The sequence below is a fragment of the Bidens hawaiensis genome, unplaced genomic scaffold, assembly GCF_021521415.1.
Source record: "Bidens hawaiensis isolate Kalapana, Puna unplaced genomic scaffold, B.hawaiensis_p1.1 tig00012729_1, whole genome shotgun sequence".
In the NCBI taxonomy this organism is placed as follows: Eukaryota; Viridiplantae; Streptophyta; class Magnoliopsida; order Asterales; family Asteraceae; genus Bidens; species Bidens hawaiensis.
Window position 1 is genome coordinate 220,430 of NW_027492054.1, and position 11,417 is coordinate 231,846.

The following is an 11,417-nucleotide window of genomic DNA, read 5'->3' on the forward strand; positions in this document are numbered from 1 at the left end:
TCAAACGAACTCAAATAATCAAATTAACGTATCATACTTACTATCATATGACTCACAAACGACCTAATATCACAACTTGGTCAATTTATCATTATTATTTTTACATATACTAAATAATTTTGTTATGTGAGGGTAACAAGTAATTAGTTTTCTACAGATAACTAGTTTCACTTTAGTTGTGTATGTATTTTGTATTGGGATTAATATTCTCCCTTACTAATTTTTATACTCACTCCGTCCCAATTTAAATGTCCTAGTTTGACATTTTCGGTCTTTCTTGTTTAACTTTGACCGACAATATTTTTGTTTGTGTTATATAATACTTGATGTAAAATGGATTGGTTTTAAATGTATTTTACATTGATATAATTTTCATCAAGTATTATATGACACGAACAAAAATATTTACGGTCAAAGTTGCAAAAGAAAGACTTGAAAAGTCAAACTAGGACATTTAAATTGAGACGGAGGGAGTATAATTTACCTTGCCAAATGTCATGTGTTAATCGGTTATTTGAGGTTAAATTAGTCATAGGTGCGAATAATTAAAAATACTTGATGTCTTGATGACAATTGACAAGTCTACTAATTCATAGTTAAGGACTTAAGGGCCATAATACACAAAGTCTCATCAAGATATATTATATTATCCAAAATACAAATCATGTTTTTCACAATTTAAAACACAAATATCTTCGCAGGACATGACAATTTTAAATCTTTCGAAGAAAAAACAACAAATACGGACTTTTGTACTAAAAACATGCATGTCCAGAAATGATCAAATACCAAACTACATTACTTTATATTTTCTTCTCTTTTTTGCTTTACCCAAACAACTTTGACATAGTATCATTTCTAGAGCTAGAAAGAAACTTATGTCAAACTTGTACATTTTGAACACACAAGTGGTCTAGAAAACCATTTTTGGCACTCACATGCCCTAAATATTCTGAGATCATATATCCATTCAAGCATTTTTCAGCCAACTATTTTTGATAGTTGTTTCTTTGATTAGGTTATCTTTATGTGTCAAGGATAAACATAAAAATACATCACTGGCTCCATTGAAGAACAATCATATTGAAGCAACAAAAATAAGTTGGAATTTGAAAAATGGAGATGTACATAGAATGAGAGAAATCAAAATTAAATCAATGCATTGTACCAAAAGATAGGAAATTTTATAGGAAATCATATAACACATGGAAATAAATTTAGGGCATATGCCAACCAGTAATTACAACTCAGAATGTAGTTATAGGCTGAGGCTTCTTTCAACTGATAAATAACATGATTACTTGATGAGCAATAAATAAAGATTTTAACATATAAAATTAAGTTAATCAGTCAACTTGATTCTATACTTGGCATCTCACTTAGACGTAGTAAGGTGGAGGTGGTTATTTGTAGTAGTATGGAGGTGGGGACGGAGATGGTGGAGGTGGTGATTTATAAATATATGGTGGGGGTGGTGATGGTGATGGAGGAGGTGGAGACTTGTATATATAAGGGGGAGGAGGTGAAGGAGAAGGTGGTGGTGGGGATTTATAAACATATGGAGGGGGTGGTGATAGAGACGGGGGAGGTGGAGACTTGTATATATATGGGGGAGGAGGTGAAGGAGAAGGTGTGTACACGTATGGAGGAGGTGGTGATGGAGACGGGGGAGGTGGAGACTTGTAAATATACGGGGGAGGAGGTGAAGGAGAAGGTGGTGGTGGGGATTTATAAACATATGGAGGGGTGGTGATGGAGAAGGTGGTGGTGGTGACTTATACACATATGGAGGAGGAGGTGAAGGAGAAGGTGGTGGTGGAGACTTGTACACGTATGGAGGAGGTGGTGATGGAGACGGAGGAGGTGGAGACTTGTAAACATATGGGGGAGGAGGTGATGGAGAGGGTGGTGGCGAGGGAGAAGGTGGTGGAGGAGATTTATACACATAAGGAGGAGGCGGTGAGGGTGAAGGAGGTGGTGGAGACTTGTAAACTTAAGGGAGAGGAGGTGGTGGAGAGGGTGGTGGTGGGGACTTGTACACGTATGGAGGAGGAGGTGATGGTGACGGTGGAGGTGGGGACTTGTAAACGTATGGAGGAGGAGGTGACGGTGACGGTGGAGGTGGGGACTTATACACGTATGGAGGTGGCGGTGAGGGTGAAGGAGGTGGTGGGGACTTGTACACGTATGGAGGAGGCGGTGATGGAGATGGTGGTGGTGGTGACTTGTAAATGTATGGGGGAGGAGGTGATGGAGACAGTGGTGGTGATCTATAAATGTATGGAGGTGGTGGTGAATTGTAGTAATATGGTGGAGGTGATTTTTGTGGTGGTGGAGGCGAATTGTAATAATAACGAGGCTTTATATCCACCCACGATGGTTGTGGTGACTTGTAAGCATATGCTGGCGGAGGAGGTGATGCATAAAAATAATGTTCGTCATGATCAGCCTTGACATGAGTAGCTAACACGCCTATCGCAAAGGCAATTAGTAAGCATGGCCAAAACTTGGCCATGTTTATCACTTGAGTTGAACAAGAAATGTATAGTAGTAGAATGAATGAGACATTTGGATGTGTAAATAGTATGCATAGAACCCCTTTCATAGTACTTTGTAGCCTTAGTATTTTAATTGTGATATTCAAGTCGAGTAGATTATTGGGAGTCACGATGAGAGACATGAAATGGTCAATATATATATTGTTGACATTTTCAATTGTGTACATATGAGCCGAATATTTTTTCTAGCAGTGAATTATATCAGCCGTCGTGGATGCTTTTGTTATGAAATATTTTAATATATATGCAGGCCTTTTTGTTTGTACTTTTAATTTGTCAAATACATGAAATGAAATGAGATTTGACCATATCATATTCATACAATCATACGTAAAAAATATTATCGTTGAGCACAAATAATTATTAACATTATTAGAAATATATTTAAGTAACCCAACATGGGGGATGATGCTCCAAGTAATAGACATGTATTAAAAAACCGGTTCCATGACCAAACCTGAGTACCCGACCCTATAGTGTAAGTGGTTCGTATAGTGTAATCAGTTTCTACAAGAACCACTTTGTGACGGCTTCTGTTATTTTCGTAATCAATGTTTTACACACATCATTAACTTGGTTACGCAAGACGGGTCACTTAGAGTAGTTGATCATGTAAAAGGAAGTTTTAGACAAATGTTACGTTGCATTTTTAGTAAAAGTAAAAAAGGCATAGTAGATATATCAATTTTTGTAAATTGTCATTGTTGTTTGCTTATGTTTGAATTAAGATGTACCTACGAGACGGAATACGATTTGTAAGATGTTTGAAAAAGCTTTGTGTTAAAAAGAAACGTTGCAAATGTTTCATGACATCTTGTGAATCAAAAGTTAGTTACGTGTTTACAGATATGTGGTTGGACACTTATTGAAGGATTAGGCAATGTATGTGGGGTTTTCAAAACTTTAACCACTTACTAAGAAGTTATAACCCTGCGAGTTCTTTAGTAATGATACTACATATTAAAGAGAAATTGATAACATATTTTAAAGATATGTCTCACGTTATTACTTATGTCGCGGCATTGAACTCATGCCTAAATGTTGCTGGAGTTGAAACTTTACTTGAAAGAATAGCTTACAATTTGTGTATTTAGACGAAGACATGGATTATGCAACAAACTTTAACAATAACTTAACAAATATGTTGGACGTTACTTTACCTATCATATTACAATGCTGTTGTATAACATGAGTAAATGTCACCGGCATTATGCCATCAACCAACAGTAGTCGTAGTCGTAGCAGTAGAAATTCAACGTTATAATTTGAATGATACTTTATAAAAAATGAAATTAGTACACATGACTCAGGCCTCAGGGTAACACTCTTAGTAGCAAGCTTGGGGGTGTATTGAAACGAATTTTATTATCTGCTTTTACTAAACAAAATGTTAAAAACTATGAAATTTCGACTTGGTGAGAGGAAAAGAATCCATATTTCTTATTCAATCTGCTATGGCCAATGATCTGCTAAACTTCCAAGCTTATACGGTATATTTGGAATCCCATATTTTTGTTAATGGCAAAATTATCTCTCTAAGAAGAACAAGGCTCACTCCCTGGTCTGTAGAAACGTTCATTTGTTTGAAAAAACCAAGTGGGCGTGACTGAACAAATGCAACATATTTTCACTTGAAGGAGAAAATATCGGAGAAGCACGCATAAAGGAGGAGGTGTCACATGGAATGACAACCTCATTGACTAACTAATGAATCTGCTTTCGATGAAGAACTACACAAGAGTTCAAGTTCTCGCTATCACTATCAAACAATGACTAACCACCAAACGACAGCGACTACACAACTAAAAATTAATGTATTCGCAATTTCAATGTTCTTTTTTCTGTAATGTATTCCTTAAAAGAGATTTAACTCTATTTTGCTTATACTACCTATTTTTGCATACAAAACTAATTTTGGTACCTGCTCCTAATCTGACCCGTTTTGAACCTACATAGTTCCTAAAAGTTCTAGTTTTTCAAACGTGAAACGGTTAGCGACAAAGATCATTTTGTACACGCCTACCAAGTAACATGTGTTCATGTAGCAACCACAATTTGAACAGTCAAAACCATATAACTAGAACAAAACTACTATAACCAGTTAACCTAAACAAATCGAATGATAATCAAGTTTTAGATCATCGAGTTGTAAACGTGTTCAACAATTTAAAAATTTTAAAGATAAAAGTACCCAACCACTGAACCACATCAAGTTTTGACTTGAGAGTTGAGACCAAGCCATTTAACTAAAAAGGGTTCACAGTTTCGACCCAAAATTGGCCTAACCCATTCACGCTAAACATAAACCCATGAATTCTGATTAGATATGTGTTGCGTTTTCGTGTCATAAGGAGTATTCACACCACTAAACAAAGAAACAAACACAACTGCGGTCATAAAATAAACATGTAGAGCAAAACAAGATGAAAATAACTACCTTCACTTGAGAAACAAGTGTACATTCACATGTCAAGTTGATGAAATGGATTCAAAACATGTAATAAACTAATATCAGATGTCCATCAGTTGAGCCACATAAGCACGGGTCACTAATCCGCACCTCATCGGGGGCGGGCTAGACCAAAACCTGAATCAGATTGCTGCTGCTGAGACTGCAAAGCATGTTATAATACGGTCATTAATACGAACAATATATTTATTATTCTACTGTAAATAAACTTTCTTACAAACTATTTGTTACGAAAGATTGTTATAATATACAATTTCATGAATTTTACACTTTTATAAAAATGATAAACATGATATGATTAAGAGTGGTTCGATTAGGTGGGATAACGAACACGAACTTTGTTAACTTTAACAAGCAAATCAACGAACATGAACACTTAAACAAACAGATTACTTGTTCATGTCCATTTATGTTAGCTCATTAACATTCTAAACAAATGCTTGCGAACATAACCGAACACAAATAAACATAAAGGAACATCGATTAAAAAAGTACATGAATATCCAACTTAAATCTAGAATTCACCGTCATTACATCTAAGATTTTAAAAGTAAACATATATACAACCAAAGAGATTCAAAAATCAGATGATCAAATTGAACATAAACGAACGATTTATCAACGAACATAAATTGCAGTTATAGTATAACTATCAGCGTAAAAAAATAATTAGTTATTTACAACAAAAAAGTGAGTAACAAATTTTACTATACAAGTATCATAATACTTCTAGTAAAATAATCAAGTAGCAAAAATTATAAACTATAATCACTTTTTCCAAGCACCAAAAACTCGTAATTAATTCAATACAACTTCTATTTGCAATAATCAGATGCCTAGTTCTATAATCATATATGCAATAACCAGATATTTCTTCTTTTAAATCAATAAAACTGAACAATAAACAATATAAAAAATATGAAATCAAAATTACCTGGGCCAAATGTTGTTGAACCTGTTCATGAGGATGAATAAACGTTACCCCAGAATGTTGAGAAGGGTACTGCATGTATAGTGTAGAGCCGTGATTGGGGTTAAATGGTGGGACCATTGACTCTGGGGGTCTGTAACCTATGCTTGCGGGTGAGGATGGTGCAACCCATGGTCCAGGTATATGTGGAGTCAGTGGGTGTGGCTGGTGTTGTTCAGTAGAGATAGTTGAAGCCCGGTGAGTGTGAGCCGAACCGAGTTGTGGAAATTCGGTGTTGTAGGTTAAGACCGGTGCATACATAGGTTGGATTGGGTATGAGCCACCATTAAACCCAAAACCTGGATCAAATCTTTGTGCATATCTAAAAAAAATACAATTTAATATAGATTCATATTTAAAAGAAGTGAGAAAATGGTTAGGTAAAACGCTTTTGTCTAAAACAATTAGCTTTTATATAACAAGACTATGTCAAATACGGTTTTTTTAAAAAAGGAAAATTGGATATTAATAATCCAAACTATTACCTATTGGATAATAATAATCCCAACTATTAACTTAACTAGTGGCAATCCCAACTTTCAATTTTGTTACCAATAACAATCCCACACTAACGAATAGATAACTCCGTTTATTTTTAATTACACAAATAGCCCTTCAAGTTTACACATCTTATCTATTTGATACAAAAAAAAAAAACCATTGAATCTTCATGAGAAATAGATATGTTTCTCAAGTTCTCTATATACCTGGCCACCACAACCACGTTTGCAATCACCGCCACCGGCGGCATGAACCGCCATTTTGACCTCGGAGTTCAGGCGAGTAACAGTTATCAAATTTTGGAGCTTGAGTAACAGTTATCAAATACAAGGATCTTCTATAAAACCTATTCTCACCTATCTTGAATCATTAACTATTTAAACATAAGCTAGTAAGAATGCTATGAACATAAAAGTCAAAGAGGTGTATTCGATCAGAATTAAAGCAATTGTGCACTCAGCTTACTTGTTTATATCTAAAATCAAAACCTAAACCTAGAAAAATCCAGATCTCTCTACAAGCTTCACGCTGAAAGAATTGAAGCACGCAGGTCCTTGATGACCGCCGTTTTCAGCTTGTTGAAACCCTAGCTCCGGCACTCGCCGTGACCGCTCATCGCCACCGTTGACTAGCGGCGAAAGATCCTTTCGTTGTTGCTTCAAATATGTCAAAGAAACTTGAAGTTCAGGCGAGAAAGAATGAAAACAGTGGTTTAGGACGCTGTTGGCGGCTGGTTGCGCCGGTGGTTGGTGGTCGGAGATACAGAGAGTCATAGACGTCATAAAGATTCATTTTTTTATCAAATTGGTAATATGTGTATACCTGAGGGACTATTAATGTTATTAAAAATAAACGGAGTTAAATATTTGTCAGTGTGGGATCATTATTGGTAGCAAGGTTGAAAGTTGGGATTGCCTCTAGTTAGGTTGATAGTTGGGATTATTATTGGCCAATTGGTAATAGTTTGGATTATTAAAATCCAATTTTCCTTTTAAAAAAAGAGATAACGTTATTTTAGTGCTAATGTGGATTTTCAATAAAATGTTTTACAAGGTTTTACATAGGAACTAAAAATTCACATTGAGCGATTTTCAACCCACATGGCTTGTTTTTTGGTTAGCAATTTTATGAATTTACTCGTCAAATCTAACTATTGAAATGTAAACGAGTCAAAATTGTCACCTTCAAAATTTTATAATGGTTAACGAATGGAATCCACTAGTTGCTATGATTTTGAAGAAATATTTGTTATATATCAGTTCAAAAAAAGTAAGATTGAACTTAATGAAAGTCAAATATTTCACGTATCAAATGTTGTTGCCAAATCTCACTACTTAGTAAAGATCTACAAGTATTTACAACGTTTGAAAAATGACAATATATAATTAGTCAAATATACTAACTTAAAAAAGAAGCATGAGTTAAATTGCAGTCACCATCATTGAACAGCTGATTTTCTTGATTTTATATAAAAGTAAAGTTCACAATAATATATAAACACACACACACATATATATATAAAATGCAATAAACAAGAATAGCAGAAACAATTAGACGTGACATTGAGTTAATTCACGTAATGTTTCATCTCTAACGAGTCAAATGGTCAATGGGTCAAACGTGGCGTACCAAATATTTTATGAACAAATGTTGGTAGTTTTGACCAACTCAACCCATACCAAATTTACCTGTTTTGACCCAAACCAATGAACCCGTTTCCAACCCAACATTTTTAACAGCTCAAAGTCTGATGGGTAAACGCACAAAACAAAACAAACGTACCTGTCATAGCTCCTATCATAATCAGGATCCTTTCGTTCAACTTCATGGTCCCGAAAGATTGCTACTTTACCATTATTCCTAGACCTACTAATCGGCTCCTCTATTCTAACTCTACTTGTGGGAGCCATATCAGCAACTGATGAAGAAGAAACTTCTTCTGCCTTTATTGCCCCTAAAGACCCATGGCGAGACCCATCTTGGATTCTTGAATCACTCTCTTGCTTACCACCAGTATTGAAACTACTAGAACAAAATATCCTTGCACGCGCACGGTTATACTCTTCTTTTCTCTCCTCAACACTTTTCAAACTATTGCTCCTTTGTGAACTTGAATTTGATCCAGCAGTTTGTGATTTCTTATTTGGTCTTTGTTTGATTGCAACCTTGACAACATTGTTGGTTGAGTCATCATTGGGTAGTTTTACAGGAATGTCAGCTAGACGTATAGAGGGAAGACGGCATTCAGAAGTTTTGTAGATGATGATTCTGGAATTAGAACCTTCCGCAAGGTTGTTATCGAGTAAGACTGTAGATTGAAGAAAGTAGTGTTGAGCCACACGGTGTGCTGCTAACCGTAGATAAGAAGTAGGTAGTTGTTGAAACTCCATTTGTTGGCGTGTGGGATCTTTAATAAACTTCTCTACATCTTGCTCCATCCTTAACACTGAATGTGACATAGTAAATAAATGTTTTTACTTATAATATGATAAAAATACAAAAAAAAACCCATAAAAATAGTAAAACTTTCACCCTGTTGACCAAACTTTTAACCCAAAATTACATGAGACGCGTCTTTTTGCCCGAAGGTAAGGATTTTACACACCTACAATGAGATCCTAAAAAAAACTTGTCTAGGAACTTACAATGAGTCAATACTGTAGTTATAAGAATCCATAGTTGCATTTTTCAATATAAAAAAGACATGTGATGAAAAATAAAAGGTAATTAATCAATTTTGCACAGAGTTTTCAGTTTTGTTCCTATTTACTCAAAGTTTCCCACAGCGTAACTCTTCGTTCTTCTAAACTATGTTGTCAAAAGCCCTTTGGGCGCACACCTACGCCCTCGGGCAAGGCGAGGCGCAGGGAAAGTACTTTGCTGCCATCTAGTCGATTCGATGACCTTTGAGTGAGATTCCAGCCAAATGCTGAAAATTCATAATAATTCTACAAATACCAGGCAAAAAACAGCATGGAACCATCCTACACAATCCCTAAACAAGCCTAAAATCCTCAAAAACTGTATGTTTTTTATCCCGAGCCCTCGCTTTTTAAGCTTATTTCACCTAGGCCCATGGCTCACTCTTTTTGTGCCTTTCGGCTTTGACGTCTATGTTTCAAAAATGTAACAGTTGTTCATTAAGACAGTGCCCATGGCAGAAAACTAATATCTAAGCTAAATTAGTAGCAATTAGAATATTAAACATGTAGGGGTTAAAAAGCAACAAAGTCATAATAAAAAAATTAAAAAGAGACCTGAAAGACGCTCCCTAGGGTTTTGCAAGGCTTCACGAAGGAACTGGTCGACGGAATTGAGCATATCCTCCAAGGCAGCACCGGAGGAAGACCTAGACGGAGGTGAAATGAAGTCATTGGAATTAGAAGAAGTGATTATAAGATTGGGTGATGAGCTGTTGGATTGGCGTTTAGAGGAAGAGAGCATAAGCCTGTTCATGGTGGCGTCTAAGTCGGCTACTTCCCATGAATCATCATCATCCTCTACTGACCCTGCCATAGTCTCTCTGTGGTGTGGATGAAAGAAACAATTAGGGTTAGAGTGTAAGGTCAGATCATCAATAAATTATAATTTAAATTGATTATTGCGGTGATGAGGGTATTGGAATCAGGGGGAAGAGTTTTAGCATTTTGATTGAATGAAGAAGACAGATTCACGGAAGAGGGAGGAGTGCGTTCAAGGGTTACATTACATTAATACAACATGACACTGATTTTTCTATTTCTATATGTTTTCCTCCACATGTATTATTATTATTATTATTATTATTATTATTATTATTATTATTATTATATAAAACTATCTATATCTATCTATAATAATATATATAAACAAAAACTCAAAAATCCTATGTGTCGTGACGTGGTCGCTCCCTCTTTTTTTGAAGTCACCAGATTTGTTTGATTTTTAAATGGAGGTTTCTTATGCATTTGACCCAAATTCACGGATATGGGTCTTATCAAACCCAAATATTTCTTAAACGGTTATAACATCTAATTAAATTAAAAACTAATCTCATCAAATATTTTATTTAAAAATCCTATAAATTAGGGATGTAGCCATAATTAATATCTGATTTATTTAAAAAAAGTTATATATTATTTATAATTAAAAAACCAATTTTATAGTAAAAAAAATAAACGGGTCTTGAGTCTCATCTAACCCGTACAGATTTTAAACCGGGTTATAACATCTAATTTATTTATAAAACAATTTATAATCAAACTATAAGTATATTATTAACTTTCATACAATAAAAAAAATTCATTAAATAAATAAATATTATAAACAAATAAGATAAAACAACCCGTAATACGGGAGATAAAAACTAGTATTTTATATTTAATAACTATACTCGTTTGTGGACAATGCAAGGAGAGGAGCTTTCACATCTCACAAAAAAAGTTCGATGTATTGTGAAGAACTAAAATATTAAACGTGATTGTGAGATGAGGTGAAGATAATGATATGTTATATTACTATTTAATTAATTTAATAATAAATGAAATAATTGTCTCCACGTATGCCTTTTTCACACCCCAACTGTTGAGGTGACAAGGTTTAGTTTCGTCATAGGCTTATTATAACACATAACGAGATTTTGAACTCAAAAGAAATATATAAATAAACAAACAATTTAATTTATCCAATTCGTTAACCAAATCAACAGCCAGAACAAGTAACAACCCCAACCACCAGAGCAATATTTCATCCAAAACCGGTTTGTTGCCCCTGTTTTCCTATCAATCCACAAGAATACGTCAACTGGGTCGTGTTTCAACACCAACAAAACACATTCCCAACCCAAGCAACAACATTCCAAACCAAACCTACACCCGAGTTTGTCCCAAAAGCCCGACCCCAACCCGTTGCACCACCACCAAAAAGAAATAATGGATAA

The 11,417-nt window shown here is 35.0% G+C and overlaps 1 protein-coding gene and 1 pseudogene across 1 annotated transcript; both read right to left on the reverse strand.

Annotated features, from left to right (window-relative positions):
- Positions 1–1,379: 1,379 nt before the first annotated feature.
- Positions 1,380–2,596, reverse strand: LOC143542034 (uncharacterized; annotated as a pseudogene).
- A 2,383-nt stretch (positions 2,597–4,979) lies between these two features.
- Positions 4,980–10,047, reverse strand: LOC143542008 (uncharacterized). The gene is made up of 4 exons (XM_077034683.1): positions 9,757–10,047; positions 8,282–8,945; positions 5,963–6,320; positions 4,980–5,170 (listed from the first exon to the last, which is right to left on the reverse strand). The coding sequence occupies exons 1-4, from the start codon at positions 10,013–10,015 to the stop codon at positions 5,120–5,122; spliced, it is 1,332 nt and encodes a 443-aa protein (XP_076890798.1). The 5' UTR covers positions 10,016–10,047; the 3' UTR covers positions 4,980–5,119.
- Between the last annotated feature and the right edge of the window lie 1,370 nt (positions 10,048–11,417).